At 37.6% G+C, this 19,542-nt stretch overlaps 1 protein-coding gene across 8 annotated transcripts in view; it reads right to left on the reverse strand.

Annotated features, from left to right (window-relative positions):
* PHF6 (PHD finger protein 6) overlaps positions 1-19,542 on the reverse strand; it is a 38,157-nt gene that overhangs the window by 12,562 nt on the left and 6,053 nt on the right. For 6 of the 8 annotated variants that reach the window (XR_012160634.1, XM_073358501.1, XM_073358496.1 and 3 more), the window contains 6 exons: positions 19,172-19,354; positions 18,850-18,951; positions 15,053-15,186; positions 14,733-14,776; positions 395-561; positions 80-223 (listed from right to left, as the gene is read on the reverse strand). Coding sequence is in view for 7 of the 8 variants with exons in the window: in XM_073358501.1 (XP_073214602.1) it covers positions 80-223; positions 395-561; positions 14,733-14,776; positions 15,053-15,186; positions 18,850-18,951; positions 19,172-19,309 (729 nt within the window). In the remaining variant the exon portion in view is untranslated. Of the gene's footprint in view, positions 1-79; positions 224-394; positions 562-14,732; positions 14,777-15,052; positions 15,187-15,683; positions 15,938-18,849; positions 18,952-19,171; positions 19,355-19,542 lie in introns of those variants that run through there. The other 2 variants (XM_073358502.1, XM_073358503.1) reach the window with 2 other exon arrangements.

Consider the following 19,542-nt stretch of genomic DNA (forward strand, 5'->3'; position numbering starts at 1 on the left):
GTTAGGGCACTGAACTAACAATGTATCATATAGCAGGACAGTTTAGAAAAATTAAACACTAACCCAATATTCTACTTACCATGCACTTATAGTGTGCTGCTGCCTTTTTGGCATTAAATATATGAAGCTTTCCTCTAGCTTCATTTTCTTCTTCACCTGCATGACAGAATCCACATTTAGGTTTTGTATCACTGGGACTGCTTCTGTGGGGAGACCTGTCTCTCTGAAAGAAAAACATTTTACTAAAATATACTGCTGTGTTCCAAGTAAGGTAATAATTTAACAAGTCTCTGGCCACCAGCTGGATACTCAAATGCCAGTTTTAATCAAAATCTTTAATTTCAAAGACAAACTTTCTCCTAAGAAGTTTAGCATATTTATGTTTACTGCTTACATAGGAACTGCTTTCTATTTCATCTGTGCCATGTGAGGATGTAGATCTAGTGTCTTCTGACTGCCCTTTGAGATTTGTTTTTCTTGGCTTTCCCTTCCGACCCCTCTTTTTTCCTTTGGGAGGTAAAGGCTCCAATTCGTGTTCATTGACACCCTCTTCTAAATCTGCTTAAAAATTAGAACACAACGTCAAGTAAATCTCAAAAAGGAAAACTGGTTTTACAAAAAGATTCTCACCATTTCTTACCCATGTTTATAAAAATTATTTCCAATTCATTAAAATTGTGTTTTACAATCTTCAACCATATATATGTCATCGAATAGATCTCTGAAAACTACTGTCTAAAATGTTTAAAGTTTCTTTAAAATCATACACAATACATTTAACATTATGTCAACATACCATTTCAGGGCTAAAATCTGATTTTAGGTACACATGCTAATCTTCCACTGAAGGTAATGGGAGCGGAGCAAGTATCTGAAAGCAAGAATTGACTATGTCCACTGGTAACCTAATTTCTTCAAGGTAACCTGCTGTCCTCCATTAAACAGCTGAACTACTACTTTGAACCAACAAATGTTCTTTGCCAGAATGAAACAAACACCAATGTAAGTCGCATTTTATCTTAAGCCATTCACTAAGGAATGCCTCTCTCCTTGCTTTAATCCTTGACATCTTCACAGCTTGTTTAAAAGGAAATTTCACCCATTCTGGTCATTCCAGTGAAATGACCATTGAGAACTGTAAAAATCATTCATTTCCCTGAATAAATTATAAAACAAATTTGAACATAACATTTTAGTTACAACATACTTTTAAGTCTACTGATAGTGGCAGCAATCAGCTAGCTGGAGAGCAACCTCCCGACACTGGAAATATTACAGCCCAAAGACTTCAGTGGTTTCTATAAATAGACATTTTATATATTTTAACACAAATGTGTTAAAGCTGGTTAATGTTGTTGGATTTTCACAGTCTTCACATTTTTTGATCTTCCTCTCTTGACATATGGGTACTGCCTGTTCTAAGCAGCTCAACAATCTTATAACTGCATTACCAGAAGAACTTAAAGGAAAGGTCCCCTTAAAGTGATAAAAGTACTAAAAACTTTTAAAAATCATGAGTTATATATTAAGCCTGGGTTCTTCAAAGGGGCCTAAAAGAGTTAACCATCCAACTTCCTCTGGCTCCTTGGAAAAAAACACAAGCCTAAATGTTTAATTGCTTCAGCCAGCTGTAGTCAAACACTGAACATCCCTTTGATTATTCCAAGTGTGTAGTTAACACAGACCTAGGGCAACACTTTTGGGCTTGTTTACTTTGTTGCCCAACTGACTTGCATTTAATATTAAATAGCCAGTTCTTGTACTTGGTTGCTAAGAGCTTTCCTGACAGTCAGCCATTGATAAAAAAATCAGTCTTTTATAGAAGACCAAAATGGAGATTCTACAGCTAGATTTCTGTGAAACCATGCGCTGTACACGTTGCTAGACCAAAACAAACAAACAAACAAAAAACCACCCCACACGAGGAGCACTTGTGGCACTTTAGAGACGAACAATTTTATATGGGCATAAGCTTTTGAGGGAAATCTTATGCCAAAATAAATTTGTTAGTCTCTAAGGTTCCTCAAGTACTCCTTGATTCTTTTGCTGATACAGACTAACACAGCTACCACTCTGAAACCTGTCACCATTGCTAGACAAGCTACTCTTCACAATCCAAAAAACAAAGATGTAGATAAACCCTTAAGTGGAATGGAGTCCAAAGTCAGAAGGTCTGATCTCCCACTTTTTACAATGACGACAAATGTTGTGTTTTTTTATTTGGGCATTATGTGGGTGCCTATCAGCAGGGTACTCTAGCCTCAATGTCTAAGCAGGATATTCCTGTTTCAGGACTAAAACACTGTACCACAAATCAGAAGATTCCAATTTACACCACTTTTGTTTTTTCCAGTCCTAGGATATGACAAAACCTAGTTGCATGTTATTCTACCCTGATGGCTAACCTAATGTACTTAACCAAGGCTTACAATCATCATATCCCATTGCTACCATAATCTAGCATAGATGACAAAGTCATTGGCCTGAGACTTAACATATAATTAAACCATTCCTATCCTACCCTTCCTACTGTAGCTGTTGCCAGTCTCCAATAAAACTAGACACACTTGTACTCCTCTTAAATCAGGAGAAGAGACTAATCCACATGCTTCCACCACAGGTTAAATATAAGCTCAAATATAATGCCTAAAAAGCATTTTTCTGTTGTATATTCTGAAAGAGGCCAAAATTTGAGAAGCTATGTAATTCTCACAAGTTTCTGTAAATCAATTTGGATTAGATTTGCCAGGTTTATCAACAGTACACATTTTTCTCAAAACCTCTATGTAAACTTAATGAGTCAACCTAGCTCAGCATGACCTACTTTTTAGCAGGTAATATGTTTTATTGAACCAGCCTCTGTTGGGAAAAGAGACAAGCTTTCAAGCTACACAGCTTGTCGAAAGCTTGTCTCTTTCACCAGCAGAAGCTGATCCAATAAAAGATATTACCTCATCCACACCTTGTGTGCCTCATCTTCTAGGACAAACACAGCAACACTGCAAACTACTCTTTAGCAAGAATATATGCCACATTCCAGAGTTTAAGATACAGGGGGCAACAGAGCAGCACATTATATATATAATTAATTTCATTGTTAACAGTTTGAGAGCCACAAAAGATGACTGCCATATTAGCCTAGTTTATTTTGCATTTCAGATTAACTGTTAAATATCCACAATCAATATGGTTGTGCAGAGATGAAACCCTAAGGAAACATCACACTCCAGACTGTGTGTGACAAACTGAGTCCTATACATTTGAGAAGCTCTTCCAAAGAGTAGAACCTTATTTTATTGTGTCCCTTCTCCCATGCATATAATTCTGGGTCCTCTGCTAAAATACTGAAATCTTTCAAATCCTAGCCTTAAATCTTTCATTTATAGTAATCCTAGGTGTTTTTTGGAACACTATGTAAAAAAAATTCAGACAGATGTGTAAACTGGTGTCCCTTTAATAATATCAGTGTTTGAAAATTTCAAACTGTTCCTTCCAACGTGCATTTGTCTACACTGGATTTCACCTGCCATCATGCAGTCCATTCACCTAGCTTTGTTAAGTTTTACCAGAGTACCTCAATATTTTTCAGTCTTGACTACCCTCAATAATTGCTTGTCAGCCACAATGGTTTTCCACCTCTACATCCACCCTCTGGCCCCGATAATTAACAAACTTGTCCTGATAAACATTCTTGGGACACTGCTCTGCTCAGTACTTTCAGTGCTGAAAATAGGACTATCAATAATTAGAAGAAAATGAACATACATGATGAAAACCAACTTTTTATAAATGTCACAGGCTTGTGACAGAATCCTTCCTGAAATACTTATTTTATACTTTATTTGCTCTTGTAATAGTAGTTTTAATACTAAACATTTAAATAGTAAATAGACGATACATTTAAAAAATGATTATAACATATGAATCCTCAGCTTTCGTCAAAAACAAGCCCTCTCTGCCCCATACTAGCATCTCCAACAAAGTTCAGAATTCACTGAAATCCACACATTGTTTCCCCCTTTCCTGAAGGTGGATCTAAGTAAATTAAAAAAAAAAAATCCAAAACAGATTTAAGTCTCAATCCTACAAACAGTGTGAACCCGGGGCTTGATTTTGAAGGGACTCTACACAGATGCAGGGGCTTGTGTTAGCACATCTAGTTTCAGGACCAATTCCCTGGGAAATTACAGTTTCTCGCTTATTAACAGCACTGTGAACTAGTTTAACAGTACGGAAAATAAAAACCTGCAACCAGGTTTAACACAACAGCGCCTTGGACAGTCTTTACTATTTAAAAGACAATTTGGTTTGTGCCCTATCCCTCCCCTCAAGCCCACTGCCAAGCTTACCCTGTTTCCCTGGCATCTGATGGTTGGGTGTTTCCAACTTCTCATGTCAGCTTGAACTAAGGGAAACACAAAAAGTTGTTCAACACCTCCCTGACCATATGAAGTGTTATCATGGGCCCCACCCATATTGTGAAATTCCCCTAAGGTTCCCTAGATGTTCTTCACCTGCCCCCCTCCCTGCCCCATTAGCCTTTCATAACAAATTCTTATGTCTAAAAAACTGCCCTCAAAAGTACCTAAAATGCTGTATCTGAAGAAGTGATTCTTACATGCCTGATCCAGTATGTGCTCTCAGAACAACATATTCCAGAGAAGAGTCTGCATTTTCAGATGCACTTAAAAATGTTTTAATCAAGAACATACTAACTTCAGATCAGCTATGACAAAATCCAGGAGTGACAGAGTCCCATATTTGTAGCTTAGAATTCCACTATCATTACCAAGCAGTATAAAAGACGGATTTATATAACAGTTGATTCCCTGGGTTCTCAGCCTGGAGGTCCCAACTCTTAAGGGGTTGGGAGAGTGTCCCTTTTGTTATGGGTAGAAGGAAACTGGGCCCTGAAACTTTTTCCTGTTGGAGTCATGATATTGAAGAGGTTGAAATCCACTAGTTTATTCTTTATTGTGTCATCCTTAGTTATGTTGGGGATTTCCTCCCCTTCTTTAAAACCTACTGTTAAAGCAAAGTAACACAGATAACTATATTAAAGTAATTTTAAGATGGTTACACAAACCAATATAAAGGAGGACATATAAAGTGGAGGCTAAAGCTACTATATCTAACTACCAAGGGGGGGGGGGGGTCTCTGCACGGCAATACATAGCAGAGCAAGTTACACAAGAGGAAAAAAAAGACTCAGGATGATAAAATAAGGATAGTACTAAGCAAAACTGAGTTTTTAGAAAGTGGTATTGTAGATATGTGATTCAAGTTAGATATTGTGAAGATGTCTCTGAGTGTGCTTACTTTTATTAAATCTACACAAAGTATATACATTTTGGTTTAAAATTGTTAAAGTGCATTACAAGTAAAGAAGGATTTCTAGAAATCAGAGCAAGTCAGTATTAAGTTCTACAAAATAAAAGGGGTTTAAATTAAGAAAAGTATAAACTAAACGATAGCCAAGGATAATAATGTGATATTCTTTAATCTATCAGAGGACTGAAAAATAAAAGAACCACAAGGCGGCAATGTAATTATTTTTACTGGAAAAGAAATGGCAGAAAAACTAAACAGTTTCTTTGCAGCTGTATTTGATAGTGAGACTGTGACTGCATCCACAGATATTAGTGAGGATAAATTAGGAAAGATTGACATAAAAATAGTGGAATGTATGTATTTGAATGCATAGAGACAAATCACCAGGTTACATCTATAAGTGATGCTAAATTACAGATGAAAATGTTCAACTGCTTATTTTCAGGAAATTTTTTTGATAATGGAAAAAGTTTCTTCTGGTCTATCAATATGATTCTAAAGTGTAGAGAGATTTTCTGGGGAAAAGGCTTAAAATTCCACACCTGCAAGTCCAATTACTATTTTAGATTTTCAAGTATACTAGATTCCTCATAGCAACCAGTAATGACATGGACCTTGACCAAAATAATTTATAGCCTGAACAGCATTTATATTAGGAAGTGTTTGAGACTATTTCTACGTATAATTTAAGGATGCTTTTGTAAAGTTCGACACTGCTGTCTCACGTGAGAGAGGTGGCAGCAGACTAGGATAATTTGTTAAAATGATTTGAGTCCTTCCTGAAAGGACACTCCCAACAAGTAATGATGCCGTGCACCTCCACTAGTAGGCCCCTCACTCGTGGGCTTCCACAAGGATCAGTTCTCTTTCTAGTCCTTTTCAATATCTACATACAACTAGTAGTCACTCACAGACTTGAGTGCCAGCAATATGCAGATGGCATACAGCTGTGCCTACCCTTCATCACATAACCACACCACTACCAACACGATGGCCCAATGCTTCAGTGAGATCAGCTCACGGATGAAGTACAGCTGCCTGAAGTTGAACTTAAGCAAAATAGAGGTGATGCTGGACGGAAGTATTTAGAGGAGTTTGCAGGCACCGTACAGTCTCCTTTGGTTGAAGGTTCACCTCCACAAATGGTCATTTCAGTCTATAGTCTGAGTACTCTTGGATTTCTCACTGACCCTGAGCTCTCTCATTGCAACATTCGTAATGCTTTCTATCATCTCCAGTTGGCCAAGAGCCTCCATCTCATCATGGCAGATGAAGAGCTGGCCTCAGTTATTCATACCTTCATCTTTTGGCTGGACTACAACAATGTGATATACCTGGGCATGAAACCTTCAGCACTTCGGAACCTCCAACTACTATAAGGAGCAGTCTCCTCAGCAACACAGGCTGCTATGAACACATCCTACTCTCTAAACTGACTCCGGATAGAATTTTGAATCGAGTTCAAGGTATTGGTCCTTATCTTCAAAGTGTTCCATGGCCTGGGCTCAAGATACAAAAAAAAATCTCAGAGTTACAAACACCTTGGGAATGGAGGTTTTTTGTAAATCTGAACAAAACATTATGGTGGTTCTTCCAAAAGTTTACAACTGAACATTGATTTAATACAGCTTTGAAACTTTACTATGCAAAAGAAATGATGCTTCCGTCCCCTCCTCTTTTTGTTTTTTTAAAGTAGTTTATGTTTAACCCAGCACTGTAGTATATGTGTGTGTGTGCGCGCGTGCTTGCTGCTGCCTTACTGTGTACTTCCGGTTCCAATGAGAGGAGTAGTTAACTGGTCAGTTTGTAATGCTGCTGTTCCTACCTCTGAGGTTCTACTGTACCTAAAAGATTGCCTAAAGGTCTGGGATTAAGAGACTGTGGTTGACACCTTTGCTCCTCTGGCACAATGGACCTCTCAGCAGCAAGAGAGTAAAGCTCATCTGTGTGAGAGACAGATCCTTCACTAGGACAGTTCAGAGACTTTGGAATGAACTCTCCCACAAACTAAGGATAATCACAAATCTCCCTATTTCCCAATCCAAATGCAACACACATTTATTTGACCTTGCCTAACACAACAGGTATTTTTAAAAATAAATTTTAGAGCCCCTACTAAAACAAGACACTCCACTGCACTCGCTTTGTCCTCTCATCCTCTTCTGAGAGGAACAACGGCGTGTGACAAATGTGTAATCTCATTGCTTAATGCACTACTTGAATCAGATACTACAGTGATGAATGCAGTGTAAAAAAAAAGTGTCAGATTCGAACTGAAAGAATTATGTAAAATCTTCCATAAACATAATGCACTGTTCCAATATCACGGCAAAAGATGCTTCTTTTCCTCTAGTTATCGAGTGGACTTTTTCCATAGGGAGAAGTCTTTGCAAATCAGACTATTAAAACAGTTGCTATGATGATGTTTGTTCAGACTTCTAGGATGGAGTAACTGCTTTTTGATATAAGAACATGTAGACATTTTGGGGGCATATTTAGAGGAACAGTCTCCAAAAAGATACAAAACAAGGTGACTCTGGTTAGTTGGGCCTAATCTGTCTTCCGCAGAAAGACTATGCAACCTCTCTGCAGTAGGAATGGAAAGACAAGAGGACCTGACCTTGTGAGTTAGGATGCCATTGTAGTTTTTATGTGACTAGAGAAGTGCATGCATAGTGAGGCAACTATATGGGGTGAAAAGTGTAATATGCGCCTGACATTAAAGAAAATAAGGCTGTCTCAAGAAATACTTCTAACCAAATCTCATCCCAGATGAATCAGAACATTGCCTAAATCTGATGCCAATATGTCTGTTGTTTTTCTTGTTGGCATCTGGTTTATGCCGAGCATGGAATAAAATAATTGCTTTGGTACAGAATGTGCTATTTCTGAATGGATTTTCTACAGAAATGTTGTCCTCACTCAACTCCCTGAATTACGTGAGATTATAAACTTCATATTTGATCCAAAGAAATAAAAAAGCATAACTACTAAGGGAATATTTAGATTTCCATTAGTGGAAAGACCATTCCCCTTAAATCCCTGAGAGCTTTGGGCGCAGCAACAGTGGTAATAATGGACACTTCATTTTTTGACCCCACAGCGTCCAGGCATCTGTTCCAAACATTAACAATGTGTACACTCATATGGTTTCTTATTACACTCAGTTTTATTACTATGTAACAGATGTAAAAGGAATGAGATGTAGTTGTTTCTTTCTTGAAATATTGCTCATCAGTAAATAAGTACAGTTTTGAAGGGCTAAGACAATCCATTAGGGGAACTGAAGGATACCAGAGTTCATTTTTGCCCATCAATAGGTCCCAATAAACAAATATATTTAAAATCATAACTCAACAACATATCAAAAGGTATAGGGCCAGATTTTCAGAAGAGCTCAGCATGCAGCAGCAACTGTTCTAATTGGGATGCTGAGCACTTTTAAAAATCCGGTCCATACTCTGGAATGAAGAGGTAAATTTACCATCTTTATAGTAATAATAGCAGTCAAGGCTATTGGCAAGGAATTCCTCTGAGAAAGCTCTTGTCTACATTCAGAAAGGAGAGTTAAGTTACTGAAAGTTCTTTTCTTATTCTTGAAGATATTCACAACAAGGTACTTAAGTACTGATATTCAGTAAGCCTTACTTTAGGCATGTTCCTGGAACAGAACACAAGCACCTCAGATAAGTATTGTCCCGGTTTTATGCAAGACCAGGTACTTCTCTGCAATAAAGAAGTGATATCTGTGGGTTGGTTGCATAAATTAGAATACCAGTAGCAAACGAAAAGTGGACACCTACATTAATGCCCTGAAAGTATTAACTGGTTCTAGAAGTAGGCTGTCAAGGATTCTACCCCAATGGCCACAAACAAACAAACAAAAAACACAACACCACACAGATAAGGAACAGGCTTGCAGAAAGATCAGACTGATAATCCGATATGAAGTAGAGTATCGACAATAATTCCGTTAAATTTTTATCATTCTTAAATTAACATTTGAAGGACCTGTAATTGCCCTAAGAGTAAAGCATACAACTGACAATCTTGGTTCTATTCTTGGCTTTGACACTGATTTACTGAGTGACCTTGAGCACATCAATTATGTTCCTTAGTTTCCCCAGATCACTTGGAGATCTGCAAATACAAGGTACTAAAGAAAAATTATTTTTGAACCATACCATAGAAACAACCAAAATGACTGACCAAAATCGCAACTAATGAAGGAAAATAAGTTCGAGTCAACTTTAGCTTCAAACTTCTCAAAAAATAAATACAATTGTGCCAAGTTGCGTAACAATTCGACTAATGAAATACTATGATAACATTTACAAGCCGAACAGAACAATGATAGCAACTCCCCCATGATGCTGGGGGAAAGAAGAAAAAAAAAGTCCACTGTGTTTCCTGAACAGAATGCTTAATGGGGTTGGATTTTATTTTATGTCCTAGATAAGAGATTTCTAAGCAGTTAGCGAAATGAAAACAAGAATCTAGCCAGTTTAGAGGACAGCGCACTTCAAATAGCTCTCAATCTGCTCTTCTGAACAGCTGCCTCCGAACTACTTTAAACTGACATGCTCTTCTAGTTAGTTGGAATACAGCATGTAAGATTCCAGGTTGGTCTCTATCCCTATGCAGTGACAACTAGTTAACCCTGGAGTTGTTAGATTAAAGATACTGTGCAGAGGCACGCAACTATCTGGTGTACCATTTGGATTTTATTGTGATTACTTCTGCATCTGAGTGAAGAGAAGAAAAATAGATTCATCGCATATAGCTCTGATATCATGCGAATGCAAGACCATAAAGAAATATTAAAGGAGGTCAACAATCTGCAAAACTAGAGAATGACTATGTATAGCTTCTTGTGCCACCAAGCTAAATTTAATAAATTCAAAAACAAACAGAAGACACTTCATATTTCTGGGGGAATTCTGCACCACTACTCACGTACAGAATTTATGTCCCCGCAGATTTCTTTGCTTCCCCGCAGAAAAATGACTTTCTGACAGGGAAGTAAAGGGAAGCCACAAAAGCAGTCATGCGACCCTCCCCAGCAGTATGTTTCAGGTACCTAGAGCAGCAGGCAGAGAAGTAAATCACTGTGTGCAGGGGGTGGGACTAGTGAAGATCCAGCTGGTGGCTCCCACCCTGTGCCAGTCTTCGCTGCTAGCCCTGGCTGGGCTGGGCAGGGCAGGGCTTCCTCTTCCCCTGCATGACACCCAGGGCCAGGTTAGACCCACTCCCAGATTTCTCTCCCAGCTGCAGAAAGCTCTGCAAATTTCCCCGCCCCACATCACTCCTCAGCTGTAGGGGGAGGGATCCCTGCACAGAGAGCTGCTCCCTCATCTGCCCAACCCCTGTGCACCCAAACCCCTTCATACCCAGACCCTTCCACCGAGCCTCACCCCACCGCACTCAGCACCCCAACCATGAGCCCGACTCCTCCTGCACCTGGATCACCCAGATGAGACACCCACACCTGGATCCCCACCCCATTGAGCCCCAACTGGATCCCCACCGCCTCAGCATCTGGACCCTCCACTGAGCCCCAAGCACTTTCATCTGGACATCCCTGCAGAGTATCATTACCGTTGCACCCAGAACAAGCCCCTGTGCATCCAGATCTCCCCTGCACCCAAATTCCCTATTGAACCACATGCACCCAGATTGCTCCCCACAGAACCCTCAGCCCACATCTGGATCCCCCCCACATTAAACCCCTCCACACTTGGACCCTGCATTGCTGAACCTGCATGCCCACACCTGCTGCACTTGGCGTGGAGGGGCAGGGTCCTGGGGTGTTTCTGGGGCAGGCCCAGTTCTTGCACCATGTGAGGGTTGGGTGTAGCCTCACTGCTGAGTCAGTGTCTCTATGTGCTCTCCAATGCCATGCTCGAACCTCCACATTTGACAAATTAAAATTCTACAATTTTGCAGAATTTTAAAACATTGTGTGCAGAATTTTTTTGGTGCAGAATGCCCTCAGGAGTAACTTCAGCATCTCCTCCCAGACATTAAATGAACAAGATATTGCATTAACTCGTGGATTGGTCCGGAGGAGAGAAGCAGTCAGCATAATGAATTCTTGGCCCTCTTGGGCTTCATGAGAGATCTGGACATCAAAGAGTAAATGTTCATTAGGGTGAACAGGTTTTTAGCTGTTCAACTTTAATTAAAGTAATTTAGCCAAATCTCTGTGCACTACACTGAAAGTTTCCTCAACAGGTACCCGATGGCATACCATTCCTCTGGAAAGGGGAGAAGGACTTGGTAGCAGGAGCATACATTGGTCTCTAACAGCTATTGGCCCACTAAGCTGGAATTGCTAACAGACACCACAATACGTACCTCTCAGGCTTTAGCAAGAACTCCAAAGAAAACAACCATTTTGTAGATAAATGAGGAAGAATAAATGCTAGTCTTAATAGATATTTTGGGGCAGCACTGTCCACAGAATTTAAGTCCCAATCATTCGATTGTCTAAACCGGACATGACCCAAATGAGAAACTATTATTCTATTAAAATTATATTCCAACAGCTGCTTCCAAAAGAGCTAAAATAAAAATAACTGAACTACTACAATTAGATTAGGACACACAACCAGAACTGCTCTGCACTGATTAAACCCCTCTCCCCCAAAAACCCAGCCCGAGGGGCAGGGTTCATATCCTTCCTTCACATCTGACTTTCAGACCCAGTGCCCCACACATAAGCTCTGAGGCACATGACCACAGATTAGCATCAACTGTTCTGGTTTGCAAACCACCCAAGAGTGGAATTCATGAAAACAAAATAATAAATGACAAAAAAGTTACAACAGCATTTGATTATTCAGTCCAATTTGCTTACTCTTCTCTACTTTTCTAGTGTGCCAAGCCCTAGTTTCCCTCTATACATTCAACTCCCTCTTTGACACTCACTTTTTCCGTGAAGAAAAGGAGTACTTGTGGCACCTTAGAGACTAACCAATTTGAGCATAAGCTCAATTAAAATTTATTTATTCATAAATTTATATTCATATAAATATAATAATTCATATTATAATAAATTTATTCGTAATTTATTTGAGCATAAGCTTTCGTGAGCTACAGCTCACTTCATCGGATGCATACTGTGGATGAAGTGAGCTGTAGCTCACGAAAGCTTATGCTCAAATAAATTGGTCAGTCTCTAAGGTGCCACAAGTACTCCTTTTCTTTTTGCGAATACAGACTAACACGGCTGTTACTCTGAAACAGGAGATCCTGTAAACCCCTTCTCAGAGTGCTGAGGACCACCTGATCTTTCATTCTTTTCAAGACACAGCAACTATCTCTCAGGATATAAGTATCTAGCAGCATACTATAGAATGATGTAAGGTGTTTCTTTGCCAGAGACTAAATGTGCTTGCTTTGTTATGGTCATTTGTATATGGCCTAGGAAAATGGGCCCCATGCCTGGTAGGCACTACCAAAATACAAACTATAAACAATATTACTGTTTTGTCAGTATAGCATACTCAGTCCCCAGAAGCCTGAGAATAGAGAGAGTCTGATTTTCAAACTTGGGACCCTAGCTAGAAAGAGCATACACACTATGGCAAAATAAATACTTTGGCCCAAATCTTCCATTTCAATTCAATGGAGTGAAAAATGAAAATCTAAACAAGATATATAGGGTTTTTTGTCTTCAACAACTCAGATAGCTTTGGTTTTTAAAAGAAGTTTAAGTTTGTTATAGAAAATACTGCTTTTGTATTTTTAAAAAAACTGCAATCATTAATATTTGAACAAACAGCTCTTGCTCTTCTGCAATAATTTTTTTCCATGTCCTTTCCAATACAAATATCCATATTAAAATACAGAGCTCCTCCCAGTAAAGAGTGACATACTAGAATAGGCAGAAACAGCTCTTACAGACTCTCAAATACTAGCACAGACCTTGGCCTTGCAAGGAGCTCCACAAAGGAGCAGAGGTCCACTCCCATCGAACAATTTGCAGGATTAGGACCATAATTAGCTATTGCCATCTATTGAAAAACCTGTGTGCCAACAGCGAGTATATGTACATTATGTGTCTGTCTAAAATAACTATTTAGATGAGAGACTAGTCTAGTCCTTCACTCCAAAAATCTTTCCATAACAATTTTCATCCTACAATACTGTTTACCCCCAAAACAGAAATTAAGATACCAAACTACACTAAAGTAACTGGATCTAGTCTATTTAAAATCCATTAACTATTAACACAAATTCTGTGCTGTTTCTCCAGTCTCCTTAAATAAAGCCTTGTTAGTTAAAGAAGTCATAGTGCAGTGCACGTTACATGCAGAGCACACTATGATATTTAGGTATAACTGGATAACAAAAATCCAGTTTTAGCCTGGAGTTTGATTTACATTGTGCAAAAAGATTTGGGGGGAGATTAAATCAAATCTCTAATTATTTAATATGAATGGCACAAAATAATATGTATATGCTAAATAAAATGCATTTGGCAGAAACAAATGACATTTACAAAAATATCACTAAAAGACACAGTAACGCATTTCTTCATTGTTTCAATTTGAGGTTACATTTCAATTTCGAAAGATGCAAAGGTAAATTAATTTCTACTTACCCAAATTCAAATACAATAGAAAAAAGGCAAAAGCCACCACCACACAATTGTGCAAATTGTTTTGAATGTCAAAAGACCATACAACATATTAAAGCTATTTTTAATGCATTGCCCAACTGCATCACCCATTCCAACAGTCTCCCCTGAGTTATGAGACTGTTGCGTGAGTGCTTTCATACAATTACTTGTGTTAATCAACTCAATTGGTCAAATAGCCAAAGGGAGCATTTCAAAGGGTAATCTGATCACAACCCCTTATACATAATACCAGATCTCTTCTCTAATTTATGAAAAAATTATCAGGAGTATTATGAAAGGAAGACCTAAAGCTTAACCTTGCAACAGTTAAAAGAAATACTGTGGTTTTGTAGGATTTTCTTACAAACAGTGTAAGATCTAGCCATTGCTTGACAAAATTGACGCATTTAAGATATAGAATACTTACCTGCACACACAAATCAGATTCTTCCTAAAAGGGACCCTCTTCCCCAAGAGGGAACACATTACCTTCACAGAATCTTTATTATGACAGAGTATCAGAACTCCAGAGCATTCTGGGATTTAGCTGGGTTTTTTGTTTTTTTTTTTAAAAAACCAGATGCCTACCTTTTAGCATCACATCATATGCTAATTCCCTATATGTGTTCAGCTTCTAGATTCATTCTTTCAGAAATGCATCTAATTCTAGTCTAGTCTAATTTGCCCAAAACATTGATTGCATTTTAAATTGTGGAAAACATAAAAGTATCTCTTAAAAAAAAAAGGGGGGGGGAATTACATTGAATAGTTTTACCTTCAGAGTTACGTGTAGTTTTCTTGTGTTTTCTGCATAAAATCCTATAAACAAAGTAGTTGAAAGCTGTCAGATAAGTCATGATTTAGAGCTCATTTAGTTTAATTTAAATAGCAGTACATTTTACCCTATTTACAAGACTCTACAGTTCCAACTTTGTGAATATGGAGTTTAATATAACAGTGTGCTAGACTGCAGTTAAAAATGTACACAATTACAACTTTTTTATAAAACCCAAAATGTTTGTATCCCAATGATAGTTTTACAAAGAGAGTGAAATATAAATACAAGCAGAAACATGGTAGATAAATAGTAGTTACATGTAAATGCCTTGTGAGGGTTTCTCTCTTATTTGAGCTTTATCATGTAATGCACAGTAGTAGTGATATGTCTTGTGACACGTTTTCACATCACAACCAATGGTTGCTCCTGGACAATGGCATAAAGAGCACATCTATAACAGAAAGGAAGAGAAAAACAGAATTCATGCTAGCAGCAGTTTAATACTTTTGGCTTTGGAAATAATTGGAACTAATAGTCATAAAATAACTCCCCTCCTCACGAAACAGATGGCATTACTGAGAGCAATGTATTTAGTCATACGGTCTTTATCCACATTTTTCCCCAAGTGTCATTTTAAATTAATTTTAAAAGGAGAGACAGATGTGTCAGCTACTCAGTTATAAAATATAACAGTAAGATAATAATTTTATCTTAATTATTAATGCAGTGGAAAATAATCCAATAACTTTAGCTAAGTAAGAAGTGCCATGCTGGAACAAACTTAATTTTTCACTTAGATGTTATGCTTCCAAGAGTGGGCTATACCAAACACTGATCAACTGTGGATTATACGATGAAAGAAGGAGAGAAAAGGGACTTTCTTGCTGACCTCAGCTGGCAAATCAGTTTATTCCCTGAAGCATAAGGACTGAATGCTTGAAATTTTACCTTCGTTAACTGCAGCTGCCTCTTTTCCCCCCTACAAATGTCTAATCCTCTTTTCAAATAATTGGCTTCAGTCATATTCCATGACACTATGGTACACAAAAGGAATGTCTCAATCGTATTAATACCACCATCTTTGTTTTTATGCTGTAGAAAAGGCTACATAGAGGGCAATTGCTTTACTCTTCCTTTTCCAAGGACAGGCACTCTTTCATTTGAGAAATACCTCTTACGCTTCTAACATCTTCATGGCCCTTCTTCATGTGTTGAATTAAAGGGGAAAAACATACAGTCAATGTATATAATGCCATTAATATTCATCATAATTTTTCTAGCTTCTTAACACTGCTCAAACTCTTAGAGTTTGACTGATTCTGAGGTATGTTTACTGAGCTATATTTATTTTTTCCCTGCAAATAATCAGTATATATTGTTCCTTACAATATACATTACCTTGCATAAGGCTACGAAGAGAAAAATTACCCACGCATCCAACATGCCTAACTGCCTTGCTTATCAGGTCTTTCTACAGTTCTTCCAATTCTTCTTTGTCTCAACTAACCTAAATAAACCTGCCACCAGCAAGTTTTGTAACCCCACAGTTTACCCCATCTTTCATAATGTTAAAGTTAACTGAACAAAACAAAAAAGGAGTGAATCTTGGATCATCCTGCTATTTACCTCCCTACAAATTGAGAAAAACCAGCTCTATTCATACTGTTCCATTGCTCTTAATCAGTTTTTAAATCCATGGTAGGTGTTCAATCAACCCTCTGTATTTCAAGTTTCCTAAGTAACTTCTTGTGAGCAACTTTATTAAAATGTATTTACACTTTCAGAATAAACTAATCAGTTCCCTTTTATCCACTATTTTAATTCTTTCATATATTTTAATAGGTTAGACAAACAATTTACTCTTACATAAGCTGTGAAATCTCTCTAGTGAAATGACAAACTGGAAGAACCTTTATATTGATTTATTGATCTATTTCCCTTTGGAATAAATTTTAAATTTGTTGGAATGATTTTTATTACCTGATTGGCTTGTAACATGTTTAATTCTCTAGGTACATCAGGCACATGAAAAGTTCTAAGCACAATAAGAGACCACATTTTAAGGGTTTCTCCTCACATACAGCTAATAGAAGTAATAATGACCTCAGATCAGTGCATTTACTGGGAAATAACAAGCTGATATTACTGGCCTATCATTATAGCTTAACCCCTCAACTATCACCAGAAATATTCTGCATTTCTCCCATCATTGCTTTAATATGCAGAAGTAGCTTCAAGTAGCAACATCTACCAAAATAGGACAACTACTTAAACTCTGCCTGCCAGCAAACAGAATTTAGTAAAAATTACCAATATGACTATTAGATTTGGAAAACCACACTGAGTGCTTTACTGCTTCTCCTATAAAGGAGCAGTCAAGAATGGAAAGCAATCACTAAGTACAAAATGTTTAAAGAAAGAGTGCACATTCAAGCTTATCAGGACAAAACCATTTAGCCTCTTCATATAAAACTTGGACCTAGTTCAAGTGCCTGGTTTCGCTAGATGGTGTGCTTTAAGAATCCATCCTCTTCCAACATGTTACTGATAGAACAAAAAAGATTCAGAAGCACAAAGAAAAATCTATATTCTCATGAATCCCAAACATACAAATCTTGTAAAACCATTTAAAAAAAGACTTAATAGTCAAGAAGTTTCTTGTTGGCCCACATAGCCATATGCTACACTGCTCTTTATAAATATCAAATCTCCAATCACACCTATACTCTCCAACTGCTATAGCTCAATGAACACATAATATAATTAGAGCAAATAAAACTCCACACTGAAAAAGACTAAGCAAAGTACTGTACTGTTTAGTGATGAGGCTGTAAGTAGCATGAGGTGCATCATGTAACTTCAACCTCCAAATAAAGCATCCCTGGTAGAACCTCTTTCCAGACACACCTCCCTGTCCCAAAAACTGAAAGTGCTTAAGGACTGTTTTAGTTATACTATATCACTTGTTAGAAAATATTTGCAAAAGCAGTCATCTCCCAGCTAAGAAAGATGATTGTAATAATACCTAGCTCTTATATCAAACTGAAATCAGCCTTAAAAATTGAGTAATGCCTTGCAAACGAACGGCCCTTCATATCACACAGCTCCATAGCAGTTTGGTGAGGCTATGATTAAACTCGTTTTCAGTATGTGCATCTCATGAAAAATCTGCATCCCAAGGCTCTATCAAATCATTAAAAAAACCGAAGCAATAAGTATCTTGGCAGTAAAGGCCAGTTTTTGGCAGTGAAACCAACTGCTGGTAAAGGAGCAGTGTTACACTTGCATAGCTCCCTGGAATGCAGGGCTTTGGAGCGGAGCCCACGGAGCAGCTCCGGAGCAGCAGGTTTTTGCCTGGAGCTGGAGCAGAGCTGGTGCACAGCTCCAAAGCCCTGCTGGAATGTGCTTCCATTGTGAAATCTGTCTGAAAATATTAAATAGGAAAGTAAATTTAAGAAATGCTGGTTTCTCTTTGTATGCAGCCCATTAAAAAGAACAAGTAGTTTATTTTGTTTATGAGTTTTAAAACTTGATTGGAAAAATTATGGCACATTCACTATAACCATCTTTATTTGTTGATAATATAAGTACAGTGCTAGTGAAAATGTTAAGATTTGCAGTTCATTTTTAGTAATTCCAAAAGTATTCCACAATCTCCAAAATAACCTATTTATATATTTGAATTAGACTATACACATTATGATTAAAATAAAAAAACAAATTGATTGCTTTAAGACACTTCCCACTGTTAGTCATTTGACATTTAGAACTCAGTCCTGTTCCTATTGAAATCAACTGCAAAACTCCTATTGATTTCAATAAGGGATCACACCTATTGGTGGCTATCCCATCTAGCTACCACCCGACCCTTTCTTTAAGATTTACCCCCCCCCGCTTTTTTTTTAAATGCATGACCAGTTTTATCTTAATGACTCCTCACACGGGTTAATTACCCATTACACTAGAGGTCACAGACAAAGGGAAAATCTTTTTTTTAAAAAGATATGATACAATAACTAAGTTCAGTAGTACACTGAATTAGTTCATTAGATACTTTGCAGAAGTTAAGAAAATGCTACTTTTCCATTTTCAAGAGGCAGAATTACAGACTTACCAGTTTAGTGCCTCTTTTTATTTCCTTTTGAACATCTTCAATAGAAAATCCACCAAGACTCTCATTATCAGAGTGTGAAGATACCAATGCAGATGAAAATAGCTGCAAGTTGTGTAAAAACAAAAACTTCATTTTAAAGGGTTTCCCGTAATATGGAATAATTATAATTTGTAATAAGGAACAATTTCAAAATACAAACAGTGGTATTAGTAACTTATATACCACTGCCACAAGTGGGCTGAAATTATTCAGGATTTCATTTATTTACATAACGCAGTTAATAAACTCACAGCTTTAAACTTCCTTTTCCTCCATTACTTACCATACATTTGTGATGTGCTGCCACCTTCTGGTTTTCAGACATCAGTAATTGCCCACATTCATTATCTTTATTAGACCTACAAAAACCACACTTCCGTTGCCTTGAAGACCCTTTTTTCTGTCCAACTGAGCTTGTCATGATTTTTAAAATGGCTTTAGAATGACACTTCAGTCCTCACAAATGCTACAGGGAATAAGAATGTCCCATAGTGATGTTAATTTCAGCTGAAATTAATTTAAATTATATTTACTCAAGTTACTTTGCATTTCTCTTAAAATACCTGAAACATCTACTACGTCTCAGAGTGGAATATAATTTGTCTCATACACACAGCTAGAGTATAATATATGAACAAACATGTATATCGCAAA

This window comes from Lepidochelys kempii, chromosome 9 (genome assembly GCF_965140265.1).
Source record: "Lepidochelys kempii isolate rLepKem1 chromosome 9, rLepKem1.hap2, whole genome shotgun sequence".
Classification (NCBI taxonomy): Eukaryota; Metazoa; Chordata; order Testudines; family Cheloniidae; genus Lepidochelys; species Lepidochelys kempii.